The sequence below is a fragment of the Mytilus californianus genome, unplaced genomic scaffold, assembly GCF_021869535.1.
Source record: "Mytilus californianus isolate M0D057914Y unplaced genomic scaffold, xbMytCali1.0.p SCAF_5, whole genome shotgun sequence".
In the NCBI taxonomy this organism is placed as follows: domain Eukaryota; kingdom Metazoa; phylum Mollusca; class Bivalvia; order Mytilida; family Mytilidae; genus Mytilus; species Mytilus californianus.
The window spans coordinates 81,149,963-81,171,358 of record NW_026262701.1 but is presented as its reverse complement, the minus strand read 5'-3'; the positions used below and the strand labels follow the sequence as shown (position 1 = coordinate 81,171,358).

Here is a 21,396-nt window from a genome sequence, read left to right as displayed (position 1 = left end):
TCATTAAAATACAATTAACATATAACAGCTGGTATTACCTGTCTCACAACTACTGGTAACCTTGGTGGCTCTGGTTCCCCTTTCACTTCTGCTCTAAGTTCTGATGGTATTTTTGGTGAATCTTGTGGCACAACGAGTGGAATAAATGATGAAATAGACTGAGGTGGGAGAGCAGCATTAAACCGGCTGTCTTCCAAAACTTGACGTTTTGGAAGTGACCAGTTTGGTGAGCAATCTACAAAGTTGAATGTCCTTTTCAGACCTTTAGGTGACATGTAACTGGATGGAGTTGTTGGTTCTCCAAAGTTCAAGCCTTTTGGAGAAAATTCTCTGGATGGAATTGGAGTCGACATGTTCAAAGAGGTTCCATCAAAATCTATTGGACTAAAGAACATTGCCTTTGGCTTAAAAGTTGGAGTCTTCTTTCTAATTTTTGTTCCAAGAGCTTCAATATCGGTTTCCTTAGAGTGAATTCTCATATGTCTGTGCATATTTCCATTTGTTGTAAAAGACATTTTACATACTTTACATTTAAAAGGTCTCTCTCCTGAAAAAAATAATCTTGATTATTTCCCTTAGATAAGAAAATTGTAAAAATTACTAATGAAAATGTAATGCTTTTACTCTTTTCGTGATAAAATCTTAAGCAAACATTAGGACCTTTACAATAAAACATTAGGTCTTCTATTCAAAAATTTCTTTTTCAAGAGATAATCATCAAAATCTTAATAGAAGTTATTGCCCATGGATCTAAGATCACACATTTGACAATTTCAATTGAATTTGAGAAGTACTGTGAAAGTATTATGGATTGTGGAGTACCAGTTTTTGTGGATTTCTTGGTTTCATCCAACCAGGAAATTTAACATTAAGTATTCAAAACACAAAAATTGATGCCCACAAAGAAAATAAATTCAATAGTATTCACTTTTAGTTTTGAGCATTCTAATATTTTATCATATATCTCTGCAATGAGGCTAACACCTACCAGAATGAACCAACATGTGTCTGTCTAGTGAGCTCTGGGAACTTAAAACCTTCCCACAGATAGTACAAGTGTTAGACTGAGATGCTGCTGCGTGGGTATTGTGGGTTCGAATGTGTATGGTGAGTTCATGTAATGATGAGACTACTTCCTGGCAGATTGGACATTGATATATGGCTTCTTCCCCGTCTCCATTTAATGGTAGAATCTGGAATGGAAAAAACAAGAATCATCATGCTGGTGTCTTTATTTTTTTTATTAAATAGCATTTTTAAACATACCTTCATTTTTCGAAATACTAAGATACAAATATTCACTATCAATCTGAAAAGTATTACATTATGCATAAAAGTATTTATCAAAAAGAGCATTCTTGAAATCATTTGCAGCAAAGCAGAAATATGAAATGAATTCAAGTATTTTATTTGTATAAAAAAAATTAATTTCAATATAACCATATCATTGCAATTTTGAAGGGCAAATTAATACATACTTGCAAAATGACATAAAAGCAATCATATGCAGTCATGATGTATTAAACTTGGTTTAACACATCCTGTTTTGTCTTCCAGAATCATCTTTAGAATTGCAGCAACTACGAAACAGCTTCAACCAAAATGATATTTTTGAAAATCTTCCAATGAAGATTTAAAACAAAAGACCTAAAACAAGCTTTATTTTTACTTATATGCACTGTCAACCTACTTGCACTCTTATACATAGTTGTAAATTCATCCTCATTCATCTGTATAAATAGTAGGTTATGCAAATAAAAAAACTCCCTAATATTTGCAGGTGAAACAACTTAAACAGGCATGTCACGTCTTAAAAGATACATACAAAACTAAACAAAGAAACATTCAACAGTCTGTAACAGTTGATATAAATCATACTATGTTAAAATATCACCTTGTTATGTACCATTGTCAAAAAATTGGACTTGTCGCTGCATCATGAATATTTCATGAAACTTTCAAACATAAAGTGATGAATCTCTTCATACTTAAAATCAAAGATTGATAAACTCATTAATGTAGCATTTAATTACCACCTGATCGCCCAGGTGTGAGATCATTACCATCTCAGATATTTTATTTTTATCGTATACCGCAAGTTCTTAAAATACTTGTTTCGTGTGTTGCTCAATAACCATTATTATTATTTTAAATACTTTTTAAAAGCCATCAAAGTAAGAAATGATTCATAATCCTTTAATCTGAAGCTCTTACATCATTTCAGTAAAAGAACAAGCCATGTTGTATGTAGGATGAGAAATTCCCTCCCTACTCCATCTTTTACGGTCCATGGTCAAATATCTTTCTGCTTCATTACAGTGACATATGAAATTTGTTTGTCACATGAAATGAGACGGGAGACTGATAGGAGTCAAATATATTTTTAAATCTTATGTATAAAGGTGCAATTCAACTTAAATAGAAGTTATCTGATGTATAAATGTTCATTACAACTAATATAAAAGTCCTATATAAATATATAAGCTTTGTGTCAAGAAAATAGTTTTTTTTCTTTTTTCCTTTTTTTTTTCAAATATTTGGCCAGCACCATCAGAAAATCCATTCAGAAACTTTAATTCAAGTTAATCAGTATTTGGACATCTGAAACTTATTTAAACAAGCAGTCTGCCTAAGTTCTCGTGAGTCATATAAGAAGCCATAGAATGAATAATTACACAAATTTTCTACATATTCTTAGTACAACTTATTCCCAAATTAAAGATGCAAAACGGTATAAAATATACATGGGTGACAAAGAACTTTGTAAAGGTTTGATTGACATCCTTTTATAAAGGAGGTAATTAACCAACATATTTTTACAGATTTAATAATTGGCATTTAGAAATTTTCTGATATAATGTTTTCTGAAATTAATCAAAACAAGATTACGATGTAATTTTTAAGATGGATTTGGCATACTTAAATTACTTCACAGTTTCAAGTTAGGGCACCTTGCAGATTAAAATTCTAAATCTGAAACAATACCCTCAGCAACTTAGCAAGTTCTTGTACAATCTATTAATCCTCTTAATTCATCTATAAATATTAATCTTTTGTGCTTATTAATACTAGCTAATCCATGGATTATTGGATAATGAACAAATATGTCATGCAGATTTAGAGAATGATACTAGTGAATAAACAAGCGATGTTGAGTAAATGTCAATTTGACAACAACCCAGCAACATACATTACAAAATAAATATATCTGGAATATGCAATATGTGGTTTATAAATTGCATGTTAATTTCCACCCACAAGTCTTAACCTGATAATATTTGAATTCAATTCTGAAAAGTCAATGCTTAGTTTCAGAGGAGACTGGGAACTAAAAAAAGAAATAAAACATGCACTAAGCATGCTTACTCATGGGTACCAATTTTCGTGGATTCGGGAAAAATCTTGTTTTCTTGGTTTTGCCAAAGTCTGCATACAAGCCTATTGTGTACTTAGATTAAACATTCAAATTTGTGGTTATACTACAAAAAAAATCCACGCAAATTGGTATTCCAGGAATAAAAATGAATTCACAGTAACTCAAAATTATGATTCATATATCAAATTCACCAACTGATCACAAGTTTTGACACTAACATCACATAAAACATATTTGACCAGCAGCAAACACAATAAATTCTACTGAAAGAAAATATTGCTTCTTTCAGAAATAAGAAATAAAAAGATCAGATGAGACAAGAGAAGATATGTTATTGTCATAGCTAAAATCTAAAAGACAGATTGACCATAGCTATTATTGTTATAATAAATCTATATGTTATTCATTTATGTTAGATATGGAAACATGATTAAAAGAAAGAAGGAGTTTGTCGTTTGATTGCGTCATATCAGAAATAGAAAAGAATCAAAAATATCGTTGAGATGTTCTAAATTGATTTTATTTTTAAATACAAATTGATTGCAGTTTCAATTTAATTTACCAGTTCTGTTTCTTTATAACAATATATATATCAGAAATAAACAAATTCAAACTAACGATGGAAAACATGTAAACAATCATAAAAAGAAATAAACAACGAATGTTGCACCTACTTACATTTTTTCCACTTCAATTAATGAATATCAACGCAATCAAACAACGTAGCTTGCCAATCATGCAGGATGTACAAATAAGAGTAAGCGAATCAAAGATGACAAAATTAATGAAGCATGTCCATATTTACCTATACAAATATATGGATAATCAAAAATATATTAAGTGCTTTATCATCTGGTTTCCGCCACCAGTAACATTCATGCAAAACATGCCGTGAAATAGCCTAAAGGGGGGTAATAAGAGGACGATTATGCATTTATGAATCTAAATTCATCGTGCTAAATATACAGCGACAGACATCAATGTCCCTGCATAATTTCCATAATACCTTGTTTTCATTTTCATCATGGTTTTCATCATAAGTTGTATCGTCTTTAACGTGATTCTGAAAATAATTTCATTTTTAATTTGAATTCTAATCACATTATTTATTTTTTTTATTGTTCTCAAATATTTTTAATAGACTGGTTGCTGATGTGGTTTTTCTACATTTTTAGAACATTTATGTACAATCTTGCCTTTTTTTTGGGTCAAATTTCACAAATAAACAACACATTTTTTAAAAGACGTGAAAAAATAATAAAAAGATAGGAGAAACTGGTTTAATTTGTTAATAAAAAGTTACTGATATAAGAAAGTTAATTTTTTAAAATAAGATGTGAATCCAAAAAGTGATGTAAGCAAAGAAACACACACAAAAAACTCACTAAAAAGTGTGAACCATATGGCCATCACTGACAGACACAAGAAATTTGAAAGGCAAGGAAAAAAAATTCACACACTATTATAAATTAATCCACCACATAACCTACTCATCTGCACAAAAATAAATAAATAACAAACAAATAATTTACCTTCTTTCCTCGTCTGTGGGTTTTTGCCGCAGAAATACTTGCACTGATTGAACTAGGACTGAGCTGTGCTGAGGAAGACGGTGTCCAAGATGAATTAGATCCACTCCCGTCTAAAAAGGATGCGGTATTTAAATTTATTTCCGTGAGACTGTTATTTGCAGTAGTCACTGTATCCGTCACTGTATCCTCTACTTTATTCAATAACAGGGAACTTGTATCCTTATTCTGCTGTACTGGCACTTCATTGTCTAACTGGCCCGAGGTGTCGACAACGAGGGGACCATATTCATCAAAGTCATCATGGTCCTGCAACAAATATGACAGGTTGTAGTTATTATTAGTTTATGATTAGGGCGGATCGCAAACACACATTTCCTAACATGTCATCTTCAGCAAGCCACAGCCTATCTTAAGTGACGGCGACCAAGAAACGACTGGAGCCCGAGGCCATGTACATATTATTGCTATAGTTAACTGCTGGTAGGTAGTAACACTTTACAAAGACAAGACATTATCAGTGATAATTATCCAGTTGACAGGGTAAACAAATTGCTGACCAAAAAGATGATGTATAATTCAGGAAGAGAAATTGTCCTGAAGACAAGGAAATTGTCATCATCTATCTGTCTCATGATCTCAAAACTTGTCTTTTATCTTCAGTTACATATTGAACTTCACACATTTCTTTTTTGTTCAAATTTTATTTTAGTTTGTATTTTTCAGAAAAAAAGGATCTCGTCATGTGAAAACATAAACGGTTATTTAGAAAAAAGTTTACACACATTGTTCAAGGGAATCCGATCATTATTGCATAGTAAAAATGTCTATTTTTGGTAAAAATGTATTGTTAGGAACTAGGAAGCTATCTCAATGAAATTTGCCCCACGTTTTCTTTTATTCAATCACTGAATGTATTGTTTTAAATTCATATCTAATACATTGAGTTTAGAAGCACCCAAATTATGAAAGACTTAATAAGCTCAATGTTGAAGGTCGTAGGTTGACCTATAGTTGTTCACTACCTCGTCCTTTGGTCTCTGGTATATACTTGTCCCATTGGCATTCCTTCCTCATCTCTTAATTTTCATAGCTGCAGAAAAGTTCTTTTCAGTTTCCATTTTTGTTTTACATTTGATTACTTCTTATCAAAATAATTACTCAACTAATAAAATACATTTAAAAATAATGAAAAATCTTCTTTACATATGATGATATCATAATCAATGACTTAAGCTTCCTATCAGTTTCATGGAAATGTTGTGTAAAATGAAATCAAACCCTCCAGCAAGAGATTACAGATTGGTTGGTCACCATATAAGATGAAACTGTATCAGGAAGACAGACGTGGCCTGCAGTAAATACTGTCAATATAATCAAACATGTTCTGTCTGCCTTGGGCAAGAGACAAAATATTTGTACAACTTTAGCTTCATCAATGCATTTCTAAACTTCGAAAAAAAATTCTGATTTTATATTTTTTTAGTTCAAAAAGTGATGAAATTATTCAAAATTTTAAAAATCATAATACTCTTACTGATGAGATTCCATTCAATACTGTAATATCTCCATGAAATCCCCTATCACAGAAAATAAATAAATACAGTAAATTCCGATATTTTTTGTGTGTATTTATTTATTGCCATTGTTTAACAACCTACCAAAATGCTAAATTCATTATTGAGATTCCAGGGAATGCTACATACCTATAAAATTTAAAATGTAACTTTTTGTTGGCAAAAAAAAAGCTCTTATCCTGTTGCAATTTTCGAAATAATAATAAAAACTTTGAAAAAATTCTGAATTTACATCTACTTTCTCTTTAATAAAGCCTCTCCTGATTTTGTAACACTCTGGATTATTTTCAAATCTAGGCTTTCTAAAACTTTGGTTCTTAGCACATCCTGGTGGCAGTTAATCCTGTAAACTTGTGGTTGCAAATTTGGTATCTGATTTTTTTTAACTTGTTAGATGGCAGCAAATTTGGTATTTCTACTTTTAAAATTAATGAATTTATTTAAGATTCCCTCAAAACTGCTGGTGAATTACTAAAGGAATGTATGAATCATAAAAACTGGAAAAAGTACAATTTTATTACATTTGTTCCCGAGGGCAGAATCACATACCAATAAACCTCTATTGATCTTCATCAATTATCTTTTTACTGCTGTTTGGATAGAAACAATATTTGGAAAATCATTTTTGTCAGGGTCTCAATTTTGAAGTTGAAAAATTGGAATTACCTATATGTAGGACTGCACACACCTCCTACAAAAAGTGTTTTTCAAATATCTTTCAATTTATTAAAGTTTTCAAACAAGAAAATTGCAGACATTTTTATTTAGATATTAGTCTTTATGCTTTTTATGTCATACATTAAGAGTCATCACATAATCATAACCAAAAATATTTGACAAGGAAATGGGGGCCATTAACAGTCTACTGTATTTTGACTTCAATAAAAATCGTGTTGCATTTGACAATTTCAAAGGATCCTAGCATCCATTTATAAATTTCTTGATCCTACTTTCTAAACCCTGATGGAAAAATTAACTGATGAAAAGAATTAATATCCTTAATCACATTCATCTTTTAACGGGTCCTGCATCATGTACTTATATATTTCGTAATGTGATATCCTCGGCTACATTTCACCGAGTTCATGACACCAACAACAGCATGCTTTAACATCTCATGCAGATCTGTTTTTTAAGATGTTTTTCGAATGCTTATGAATTACATTGAAAGTAATACATCCTGTATCATAAAATCAAGGGGTTCATAAAAACTTACGGGTGTGGATTCTGAGAATCAAATTAGACCAAATATTCATTATGAATTAACAGTACTTTTATAAAATACTAAATTAATGATTTAATAGGCAGAGGATTGGCTGAAAAATATTTTACAGAATCTTTCGGCTAATGCATTCGACTCATTAAAACCTCATAAGCTGTAAAATCCTGTTATTCAATTTCAGGAATATTTAAACTTCCTAGATGATATTAATTTTTTTGGCATGGGTTAATCGCTAATTTATTTTTGGCGTTTGATTTGTAGGATCATTTTCTATTTTTGAATAAAATTGTTTTACGTCGAGTATTTTAGACTTGAAAGACAAAATTCAACCCATGGAGCTCCTCTTTCATGTCTCATCTTCATCAGTTTACCTGTCTCTTAGATTGCTGAGTAACGACAGGTGTGTGAATAAATAAGATCAACTTTACGTCTTTTTCAAGATAGGTACTTCAAGTATGTAAAAAATGGACTTTTATATAAGTAATAAATTATTTAAACAAGTACGTATAGAAGTACTTATCCCAACTTTTACATCCACTTATTAATCATAAATTGATGTACAGGGATGTACGGAAACAGGATATTTTGTAACCAAATCCATGAGCTAGAGACCAATGGAGAGATTTTAAGTTGTTTAAATAGAGATGAAATTAACCACTTTTTGCATTAAATGACTGAAAATAGTAACAATCCGTCATGTGAAACTTATTCCACATCATTCTGACGTCGGCAAGATTTGACAAGAAATAAAACTGATATATATACATGTGCTTTACAAATTTACTTTTGATCTTATCAATAACTGTTTCTTCTTTGGATACAGGTAACGATCTGACATGTTTTATTATTCAGATTCTGATGAAATTATCTTTGCTGGGGATTAATTCCAAAAATTGTATTAAATTTCAAGTATTTCTATCAAATATTTTGAAAAGATCATCTTAAATGCATCCGGGAGTATGAAGTTTCTTTTAATCTGATTGATGCTGTATTTTTCTCACTTTTTCTGTTTAAATTCTAAAGTAAATAAATCTTTTTAATTTGTTAATAAAATTCACAGCTTAGAAAGATAAGAAATTAAAGTTTGTCAAAAAAAAATCTCGCCTTTAATTTTGTCAGTGATGGACAGACAGAAGGGTAGGATAAAAACAATATGTCTGACAACATATGTAAGGGAAAATTATATTGCTATACCAAAGAGTAAATATATCAATCCTTAGTTTCCTTATTTTTCCTTTTAAAACACTCTATCTTATATCTTAGACCAGTAGTAACTTGAAACACATTTTTTCAGTCAGGGCTCCACAGAGGAACTTGACACCCAGCATAATTTCTCATACTACTCCTCTTTTTAACATCAATTGTGACATTATCAGAAATATGGCATGTTAATATAACATTGTGAATCTTTAAATATGTTTTTTTTGTACTTAGACTGAAATTGAAAGAAATTTAGATTTCAGCTGATGGAAAATGTTGACTATTATCCTTGTAATAACTAATAGACATGCCAATAGTTCAAAAATAAGTTTGATTGAAGTGTGAGTATTTAATTTGTCGCTGAAATTTACAACTACAAACATCGCACCTTGACCCTAACTAATTACCCAATTTGCTGATATTTTAAATTAAAGATTTCTCAATGCATCATGCAATTTTACAATGTTTTGCAAAATCTACGTCTCACGTCTTCTGTATAAAAAGCCATGACAGGAGCCAAATAATTTTAATTGATCGCAAGATCATATCGGTACAAACCAAAATGTTTTCACATCATGTTATTCGATTGTAACCTTATAAAGGAAGTTGACACTATCATCTCAAAAGTTTTGAATGAAACTCAAATAAATCATCAACATTCTCGCCCAGGACGGAAATTGATGCCTTGGGTAAACGCAACGTTTATTTAGTTCCAATCAGTACTCAATAAACGTCTCCTAGTTACTTGGAACAGTTTCACCAAGGACAAGTGGGGTTACGGTATATGTTTGATAACTCTCAAGTCTATTCCTGCTCTTTTAAATTGGTCACATCATTTTCATCGCTTTTCAATTGCTTTTCAATGAGAACTTAATTGATGTGTATGGGTAAATATACAATAAAAACTCAAGAGCGATACCCTTGCACAATGTGGTACGTGAATGAATATCTATTGTTAATGAGGAGATCAACATCCTTTTAATAAACATCACTTTTTATCATATTTTGAAGTAATTACAGACTTTATCTGAAGGTTAAATAATACATAGATTGTATCAATTTAAAATATTAAAATTTATTTTTGGCCTCTTCATTTCTCATTTACTGATGAATTTTTGAAAAAAATCTTTTGACAGATAGTTCGGTTTCATTTTTCAAAGAATAAAAGGACAAAAATGAAAGTGATTTTGCCATTTTAGATCATAATTAATTAATAGAGTGAAATTTTGTATGAAAAAGGTTCACTTAAGAACTAGTTAGTATTTGGTACAGATATCGCCTACAGATGAATAAGAATTGTCTCCCGGGATGTAAACTTACGATACGTGTCATGTTTTATTTCTCCTAGTATGGGTACAACTGTCGAAGGCTGAATTTTTTCTTCTCTAAAGAAGGAATTTTGTACCTTTATAGTCTAAATTATCAATGACGAAATAGAGTTCCGGCAGTTTCGTTAATTTAAAAATTTCTTTTCCTTTACTTAATGACCTTTTTGTTCATTAACTTTTAAAACAATAGAGATTGCAATGAAAATTATTTTTCATAATATTTTCCTCATCATGAAGAAGTGATTTTCTGTGAAAATCAAGATAAATATCTTTATTCATTTTTATGACAAAACTAATAGAACAAAAACTTTTTAACAGAAACAATACCTGTCAACTGAAACAATTTTTATGGAAAACAAGTAACATTACTGAGGACAAAAAAAAATTAACATATATGATTGGATAATAAAAATTTTGTGTCTAAATGATAAACATAAATAATCATAGCACAAAAACAAAAGACAGTACTATTTTAGCTTCAAATATTTATGACTCATCGATCATCCTATTCCCACATCCTAAAAACATCACTGTGGATAACACAATACACAAAAAAATCGTAAAACAATGATTCATTTTTATGTCTGCATAATTTGTGTCTCTTATCATAATGACATATTAACAAATAAAATATTGTCGTATCAGTATCCTTTGCTGAGGTTTATGAATATATTCAATTATGTATGCAAATCAGCCAACCCAGACACGAAAATCACATCTTGTATTGACAATACCCGTCAAATGTTCCTTTATCTTCGTCTATTTACTAGACGTTCAACTCGAAACTATTGTTTAAATCTTTTGGCAGTGTTTGAAGCTTCTGCAGCCTTATATAAAGCTTGATGGTAAATGATAACTTCAGGTGATTTAATTAAATTTAAATAAACTTAGGATGAGACGGTTTACAATAGGTTCCCAGGAAGAATAATACACTATCCTATCAGTGGATAAAAGATTCAAATTATGTGTGTGCATCGATCTACAATCAAATTTCAGCACTATGGCATTTGATCTACGTAAAATGTATAACATATAGCGATTATGTCATTTAACTATTATGTAAAGCATGTTTTGTGTTCTTAACAAATTCCGATTTTTTTTGTTTAAATTTTTAATGATAGCCTGTAACAGAGCTTTAGAATACATTTTTAAGTATTCTGATTTTTAAACAGAAATGATAATTTATCTTTACATTTATATCTGCCACTGGACATTAAACATGCAACTAAACAATCAATCATTTAAAATTTCAGTCAAATTCTGATTTACACGATTAAAAAGGATGATAGTGCATTTATACAGAAATGAACTCCGAATGGAATTAGTTGAATTTAGCTATTACCATTTTAAAAAGAATTTTGATCATATAAAATGAAAACCCTTTCAATGCAAGCTTTCATTAATAGTACATTTACAAAGAATGATTCAAAAACACATTTTAAGAATTATTCATCAAAATAACATTTCCAACCCTATTTATGTATGACAGCATCATTATCATTCCAAGCTTTTCATAAGATGTTTGACAAACCCACCAATTTATCAACCTACTTTTAAATTTAATCATAATTCAAATTTTTGATATTAAATTATTATTCTATTTAGTTTGAAATATCAAATTTCACTTAATTTATTGATAAGGGGAGAAGGACTTCCATCAAGTTATCGAATTTACTTTATTTGATGAGGACCACTCCATCATGTTTAATTTCGGCCATGTTAAAAGCCCCCGTTATCACCTGGTGACAACAATTACCTATACATATTTTTCTTTCAATATAGAATCTTTGAAATGTTCAAGACTACATGAAATTAAGGTAAAAATCAATTTGCACAACAAATATATACACCTTAAGAGCTTTGTCCATGGGATTGAGTTTGCAACAATTACTTCAATGAATTGAAAATCGTTCAAGTGTCAAAACGATAACTGTAAATTCTATTCAACCAATCACTCTGTCAAAATATACTTTGATTCTAAAAGCATGCTACAACATATTTAAGTGGACAGCCTCAGGCTGATGCTTAAAATGACTACATTGTGTAACTTTCAATTTCCAGATGATACAGGAAAGACCATAAGGGTGATTAGGTCCACTATGGGAGTCCAGTTATTATGTCAACATGATAGGATTAAAATTTCAATACCTTTTATATTATATATTTTGACTCAGGTGACGAGAATAAGGCATTTATAAGTAGCCTTTCATCTTAATTTGGATGAAAACAAATCAATAGTTAAAATTTTGTATAAACAATTTCTTATAAGACTCCTAAAGATGATTCAACAGGCTTTTAATAACATCATTTTCTGTTTTTAATTGTAATGAATTTATCACGGAGCTCAGAACCATGACCCTTTATATATTTACTGTTAGACTTAAAAATTTCAATAAAAGCATTTACTTTTCATATTGCTTCTGAAACTATTCAATTAAAGTGCCTTATTGAAGTAATTTCTTAAAATTTACGACATCTCATATTTTGTTGTTTTTACGATTGAACTGAAAATAAAATAAATTGCCTTAAAAGTCACGTTTTCACTTAAAAGATTTTCAACATACAAGGAAATTTCAAAACAATAAATATGAAAAATATAGGAAATAGAAATTTGGTTAAAGTTAAAAAAACTTTTTTCATAAATATCAGCTTCCTTCTGCTCACATAAATGTTCATTTTTGCTGACACAGTATCTTAATTAGCGTTGCTACAAATATGCTTATAAGAGCATCTCAAAGTCAAACTAATAAACTGTACAATTTTTTTTCTCTAGTTGAATCCTACCACATAAGTACGATGTAACTAAAGTATGCAAAAAAAATGTGTCACATGATTACTTTGTAGAAATTCATTACATTTTTAATCAAAGCATGGAAATAGGTGTTTAATTATGTCTGACACATGTTTGAGGCAGATACATGTTGTTAGAGGCAGATACATGTAACTTCACTGTTACTTCAGGTATAGGTAAAAATATGGTAAATTTCTTTTTTTCATCAATCATTTTAGACAAAGAGCCATGCATGTTACTGATTGCCCACTATTTAGACTATAACCCTTAATGTCGTCCAGCTGTATATACCTGGTCACTTTCTTCTGGTTCATCCTCTGTATATGGTCTGAAGTGGTGGTCATTAACTGGAACAGCAACTACTTCATCTTCTTGAACTGGAAATAGAAAGCATAAAATTTGTATCAAGACTGAAGCTGGGTAGGATTTACTCGCACAATTGAATTTTTTTTTACAGCACTGATGCAGTAAAGAGTTTTCTATTTCAAATGGTCAAAAGAAGGGCAATGATGCTGCATACATCTTGCATAGAAGTTTACAATCAATGCTACATATTGTGATATGTTAATACATGTAGTTGAGAAAAACGAAGGCTCAAAGTTATGTGCTATCATTCCTCAAGACTACTGGTCATTGGATTAGGTCCAGTCAAAATTTGTTTTTTGGGTTCTGCTTCTTTACTGGATAAAATAATATGCAAGAAGAAAATAACATTAAAAATTTTGCCTGAAAAAGCCCACGCAAAGCACTGCTTGGTCCATTGATGACTGGATATTTACTGAAGCACATGTCAAGCAAAAATCCACGTCCTTCTTAATAAATAGAGGTAACTGTCCTGCAAGATCGTTCTTCCGTTATTTGTTATTGTCTCTATGTGTTTATTGTCTATTTATAGAATTTAGTTTTTAAGTTCTTAATATTTTCTGTCATCTCAGTTGAGTTATTTCAAGACATGTAATTTTGTAAGGTCATCCAGAAGTGTGAGTACAAGGATACCAAATTATAACGTAATTATCATACTTGTGCACACGTTCTCTACTTATGCAACTAAATTATGAAGTTACATGTATGCACATACCGGTATATATTTTGTGGTTTGTAAAACAAGGACCTTTTAATCATTGAAACCAATGGTGACCTCATGACATTCATTTCTCGATACCATTAATTGTTGGGTTTCCGCCTTTGTGACATTAACCCCATATACAGATTAGTAGGAACTATGAATATTTTAAAATTTTGTATTTCAGCCATGTTCAGACTTTTTTATGTTATTTTTCACCTTTAAAAAAATATCGTGTCATTAACATTTCAACATCCCTCTTTTATTCAAATATTTTCTCATAAAATACCAATGCCTGTTGTGAAATACCTATAGTAGCAAACTGATAAATATTATTAAAACCGATTTGGCTTTATTAAATACAGAACGTTTTACCAATAAAATCAATAATTCTTTTTCCTGAATCACTGCTAAGTATCATTAATGCTTTTTCTTAGTAATGCAAACATCCTTATATCAAGACCGGGTACACTTTAATGCTTTTATGAAAATTTTATGAGAAAAATACATGACGAGACTTAGCAGGATTGAAGAGGTTGCGGTCCAAAGTAATTCATAAGAAAAACTCCATCTATTTACAATTTATGAGACCCAACATCTTCTAAAGTATTAACCATTACAAAGCTGAATAAAGAAATTGTAAAGACATGTATAAATATTTACAGATCTGTTTAAATTTAATGTATTTCAATGGTTTTCCCAACATCATACATTTATCAACAGAAAAAATCTTTAATGTGCTTCAATTTTCTTATAGAACAAAATGCTGTGTCAAAAATGTTTAATATCGGCCTTTGATGAAGACATAAATAGTTAATTTTATGGTTTTGGATGGTATGAAGTGCTGCTCATGATCAGAACAAAAAAAGATTTTTGTAAAATTTAGATATGGCTACTTAACCTTTTTCAATATTAAATTTTTGAGATGATAGATTTTAAACAATGTGCTTCTATGATTAAGGAATTGAAAAGCAAATGTATAGTTTTGTATTTAAAAAAATCTTATCTACTAGCACCAGAATGACAAAAAATTTGGATAGAAACCTAATTTCAATGCAACACAGTTTGTATTGTTTATCCTGATTGGATAATGCCACAACTTTCAAGGCATCAATTAAAAGATTGATGATAAATTCATCAATGTTGTCTTCAAATTCAATACCGTTATATCCTAATTTGATGAGTTATGCATCATACAAAAATAAATGTACTGAATAATGGTCAAAGTAAAAACTTTCAATTATCAAAATCACTGACCAAAAGTTTAGATTCTTGAAACCTTTTGAAACGTATACAGTTGAAATAGCTCATTTTCTTTAAACTGTAGCAAGCAAATAAAAAGTTATTAATTTTGACTTTTGAAATTGTGAACTTGTTCTCTCTATATATACAAATGTAGGTATATCATTAATTGCTTTCTTCATTGAGAACATGTAGATCAAAATCTTAAGATGGTATATAGGTAGACTTAAAATAGCCATAAAATATTTGTCACATCATCAATACATGTATTAGAACACTGTTTTATGGATCGGGACAACATAAAAAGCATCCATTAATGGCAATGATGTCCAAAAAACATATATTTGCTATTTCTGCAACAATAATTGTTGGATCAATCAAATCCTAGCCTGCAGGCTGTAAAGAGATGCTTGACCTTGGATGACAAAGGTCATGCCATAACAAATGTAAACAAGTAAATAGGGAGACAAAGAAGCCAGGTAAATTCAATTTGCATGCCGACACAGGTGTGTCATAAACACTGATGTTGAGTTCTTGGTCAACATCAAGTACAATAAAAGCAATGTAGACCAACATCAGTGTGATAAAAGTTAACAACTTGACGTCAATGGATTCTGAGAACAAAAATCAATTTCCGAGAGAAAATGTCGGCAAACAAAGTCAGCAAAATGTTTTCTTTATATCAAACAAATATGGTTAAATATTTAATGAAATTATTTTATGTCTTTGTATGACATTTGTTTCTTTTAAGGTGATACCGAAGAAAAAGAAAATTGATTCTAAATACTAGAAGCCAATTAACATCAAAATTTTCTTTTATCCTTTTTCTATGAAGGCAACTGACTAAATAAACTTTGGTGGCGACTTAGCATCTAGGTGGATAACAATGTCTTGACTTACAATCAATTTTTATGATTCTTCTACTTAAAAGAAAGGAACGCCCTCATCATCCCAGTTTTAACCCATGAATACAGTTTCAAACAGTTCATCACGTAAACGCCTATCACTTCAACAAACATGGAAAATAACAAGTTTCTTTCAAATAGCATCTCTTTGTCCCAACTTTATTATCATAAAAACTTTGAAATAAAGAAGTTTAAATATATGTAATGGAATATGTTCCAGTTATTGCAATTCTTTTAGGATGTTCAAATATTTTAACAAATTCTATACTTTTTTCCCATTACCTACAAAATTAACAATGATGGCATTTATTTGTTCGTGATCCTTGATCTTCTAGTGAATTCAATTAACTTCAAGTTCTGGTACTGAGACTCTAAACTTTTATTCGTTTGTAGTGAATTAAAAAGTTTTGAGATGAAGCAATAACATTTTTGCCTTATAATTAAAATCGTCTAATTCTATATCATAGATTTCCAAAAAGTTACAAACTCGAATTTAAAATCTCGAGATTCAATCCAAAATTTAATTACAAGTCAGGGATAATTTTTTTGTAGGCTATTATCTTGATAAAGTATCCATATATGAATTGTATAACAATCGTGTCTATGTATCAATTGTTCAGACCATTTTAGATGTTTAATAAGACACTATATAATAACATCTTTAGGTTTAACGTTACCCACTGAGACATATTTCAATACATCATTATTAAATGCTTTTTTCATTCCTAAACAACCAGAAAAATATCCCTATATTCATCACTGTAGCTATGAATACAAAGGTCATAATTTTTGGCAATTGGAGATGGTATTGGGTTTAGGCGTATTTCAATGGATGCTTAAAGAGCCCATAAAGAGGCTAAAATCGTTACTGATAACCCCTCCTATCTACCCATAATCAGTACCAGCTGACGCTAATCCAACCGTGCTGATGAGAACACAGCCAGATGAGGTGACCCCGATAAGGGTTTATTTAACCGACAAAGGGGATAAGAAGTCGTAGTATCTGAAGCTTTTAAGAAGATTAGAAAAGAAGTTAAATAGTACGAATGACTAATACCAGGAAAATGTACATTTAAGGAAATGCCTTGTACTATTTAAACAAAGCAGAACATTGCTGAAACAAAAATTTTCTTCCGAGATTCACATTTTCATTCAAATCACAAATTCAAAAGATGAAAATAATAAGGGTGTTTATCATAGTTCTTTATTGTTTCCAACACAAAAGTATGAAAACCAAAAACAAAGATGATACAGTATTACCTCATGATTTTACGGAAATCAGAATTGTAGCAATTTTTTTTTTAAAAGTCATTTTTCTTTAACATGCATTTCATTATCAATAATGAAAAAGATAATTTTTTTTAGCCTAGTTTCCAATTTCTAAAATTCAGTACATGAACATTCATTGTACTTGTACTCATTAATATTTATAGAAATGGATACTTTTACATTTTATTTCAAAAGATAATTCTTCCTTAACATACATGAAATATTTGCCACTGAAAGGCAAGCAGCCTTCAATCAATCAAAAGGAAATAAATAAATGCACATTAAAGCCACCAGTAATTGACAAATCCTCCACTGGACCTTGTAAACCAAACACCTGACCACCCCATTACCATTATATTTACAGAGGACTGCAAAACCACATCATAAATTGCAAAAACAAATCCAGCATTTTATTTTAAATTGTGTTATATTTGAGGTTATTACTCTGCATTCAGTCTTACATCATGACCATACACCAATTTGTATGCAATTATATATTTTAAGTTCTAAGAAAGAGTGTTCTGACCTTCAAAAACCTTCGACGGAGTTGCTGATGACAGAAGATGACATTTAATAGTTATATATATTGTTACAGCAAAAAGTTACCAATGATTGATAGTGTTACATCTTCCTCTTGGCAAGTATGCAAATCAGCTCATGACTTGTCTATTAAAGTCCCTAAAGGATGACAAATTTAGCATCCTGGGAAGATAGATGTGGCCATCGCTTTCTTCTGTATTCAAATCAAGTTTTTAAAGAATTCATTAACATTAACTTTCTCCTCATGTACTTATTTTCTTGTAGGTGTATCTATTAAGAGTAAAAACATAATATTCTTGGAAGATTAATTTCAAAATTTATAAAGTTCAAGAAATATGAATCCAGGAACATGAAAATGTGTTTAGAAAATTCATTATTTGCTGTTCCTTTAATTGCCTTTTGTTCACATTTCTGACATAAGAAAACATTAAATGTGCATTTTTTTTTTAAATATGCTAATAAATATTAATTAAAATATTAAATAAGGAAACAATGTTTTACAGATCATGCTTAATAAATTAAGTAAAACAAGAGTTTCATAACAGAATTTCTGCCCCAAAATTGAGACACTCAAATTCTACTTCTATTTTGTAATACATGTATTAATGGGAACTGTCAGAGAGATTTAAAGAATTATTTTGCAAGGTTACTGCTCATTTATCTAATACTGATCATTAGGATTTATCTGAACAAAAACAAGTTCACCAAAAATGAACCAAAGCTGGTACCCTACATCCTTTTCTCAGCACCAGTCTTAACTTCGTCAAACCATGTTGTTATTCTATAATTTTCTGAAAATTACTACAGCTTTGTGCTATAGAGGATTTTGATCTTTTATGCCTTTTATACAATGATATGTACTTTTTCCCCTGTGTGGACATTTGAGTAATGAGTTATCAAAGCCATTTCTTATCAAAAATGCTATCTCATTACATGCAAGACAAAAATCCTTGTCCTTTAGTTCCAAGCAAGAATTTTTTATGAGATGACCACCAATTGTTGAATATTAATACTCTTACTTTTAATTTTGTGTCTCGGATGTCCAAATTTTTAATCCTATCTTAAAGGTTCTACTATTGACCAATCTTTCAAATTTACACGTCTATTTCTATACCATTTCAAACCTCCACTGTTTAGTTTTGCCAAAAAGGGCAGAAAGCAATTAGAAAGTCGTCAGAAATAAGTAACAATTACAATTTGTAATTATACGGGGAACAACTCCAAATTGTTTTGTCATTGACTGATTTGGGACCACAGGCAAAACTAACACCTTACTTAACAAACAAGACTTCAGGAGACAAGAAGGTTTCCATGTCAATTAGTTATGTTATTAATAATGTGTTTTACATAAATGGCAAACCTTGTCACTGTGTTACTATATATGTTAAAAGGTATAAAAAATCTTGACTTTTTGTGTGCTACAGGTTAATTGGCCCAATCAAAGTGTCAAATCTTATTTTTCGTAGAAAAAACGAACAATTCTGAACTTGTAAAATTGTTCAAATCCTTGTAAATGAACAATGATGAAGCAAATGATATAAAAAGTTTAATTTTTTGTTCAAGTCTGTTTTCTGCACAATTTTTCTACATATTGCTGTAGAAAACATATGGTCTATCTTCTGTAAATATTAAAAAATTCAGTCAGAGCCATTGGCCATGATACACCATTTTTTTTCTTAATTATTCATGCTCATTTTGTAGAATTGATTAAAAAAAATAGTTTTCAACTTTAGTTAACTATGCCATGAACTTTTTTGTTTTATATTCAGATCTCCATTTTTGACTTTGATAAATTAGTTCTGTAAAATTTTGACAAGGAACATAAAATAGTTAAAACAGATTAAAGTTAAACAAAAACGTCCTTAGAAACTTTAAACAGGTATAAAACTTTGTTTGCATCTCATGTTGAGGTACAGACCTGACCTATCTACTTGTATTGATTTATTGATGAAACGGGACATTATCACGGGATAAAACTATCATCCAGAGATCTTTTTACATCCCCTCGTTCTTTTTCTCTCTTGTTATCGGCCGATTGATCAACATGTCAGCTACAAATATATGGCACAAATATCCCACATAACGACATCACCATCGAGAAAACTGCCAATAACATCCTAAACAAATCTTATGTATGGTTCTGTCAATAAAGGTTTGTTTAATTTTGACATGTTAATATTATTCAATATAAACCATGCAGTTTTTCATCAAATATATTCCTATTGATCTAGTGAAAACTGCTAAGTATCTGATTTCACATGAAAAACCAGGTCCAATTCTTACATTTAAATTAGTTTGAGACATTTCTTTGAATTTGTTTCCTAAATTAAGCAACTTTTACTACTTTGTATTTTTGAAGATTTTAAAACTTCAAATCTATCATGACAAATCAAATTTATCAAGATGCTAGTTTAGCTTGTTAATTTTTTCATAAAAATTTGTATAGAGACATTTATATCAATATAATATATACTTTGATCAATTCCCTTCAATAAGGAGCTTTAAATTTGGTCCAAATTTCACCCAAAAAAATGATCTCCTGTTATGAAATCCTGTAATCTTAAATTAATTCAAGTTTAATTTATTAAGATTTCGAATTTAAATTATACATCAATCTCATTTCCTTGTTTCGTTTGCATTTCTTTTTAATGTTCAAACACTTGATATTTTCTTCCGAGTGAAAGGCTATTGTTACCTTTATGTATATCAGCAACTGGATTATGAAAAAGGCGGAAAATTATGAATAGTTTACAATATATAAAATTTTCATCACTTCATTATCAGTAAATAAGATCACAATTTAATTTAAACTCACTGCACATCTAACATTGATACTTTAAATACTGTACTGATTTAATAAATGATTAGTATTTTGCTGCAAATATAATTACTTCTCAACGCTGATGGTTGCTACCAATTAAATCCTGATGTATTTGAAAAGATGTTGAAAGAAAATCCCTTTTTTAAAGCCAGTCGTATTATACTTATACTGACTCACCGATTGTCCTTGGTTAGATAGACATCTCAATACAGAACGACGGGACTATAGAAAAGGTGACTGCACGTAGTAAATGGAAACTGCCAACCAATCGACTAATCTCACAAAAAGGGAAAATGTCTTTGAAATTTGAGATTTTTACATCAAGCATCATTCATTCTTTGCCGTAAGAAACTTGGCTCCATGATCAAGGTACTCAACGACAGAAAATATCAATTAAAGTTATCATAAAGACTTTGTTCTTATTATTTCCACCAATGAATACGACCTTTAAGATCTAAAGATTGGATGATGTACAAAAGAAAAGATAACTCAGTTTCCAAAAGATAAGGGGATGTCGGTCTTTATTAGACCAC

The 21,396-nt window shown here is 30.1% G+C and overlaps 1 protein-coding gene across 2 annotated transcripts in view; it reads right to left on the bottom strand.

Moving 5' to 3' along the window:
• LOC127703156 (ras-responsive element-binding protein 1-like) overlaps window positions 1-21,396 on the bottom strand; it is a 48,207-nt gene that overhangs the window by 14,423 nt on the left and 12,388 nt on the right. Inside the window, exons 2-6 of one of the 2 annotated variants that reach the window (XM_052207676.1) lie at window positions 13,315-13,400; window positions 4,909-5,214; window positions 4,383-4,439; window positions 989-1,193; window positions 39-547 (exon numbers count right to left, since the gene is read on the bottom strand). In XM_052207676.1, the coding sequence (XP_052063636.1) occupies window positions 39-547; window positions 989-1,193; window positions 4,383-4,439; window positions 4,909-5,214; window positions 13,315-13,400 (1,163 nt within the window). The remainder of the gene's footprint in view (window positions 1-38; window positions 548-988; window positions 1,194-4,382; window positions 4,440-4,908; window positions 5,215-13,314; window positions 13,401-21,396) is intronic. The other variant, XM_052207677.1, reaches the window with a different exon arrangement.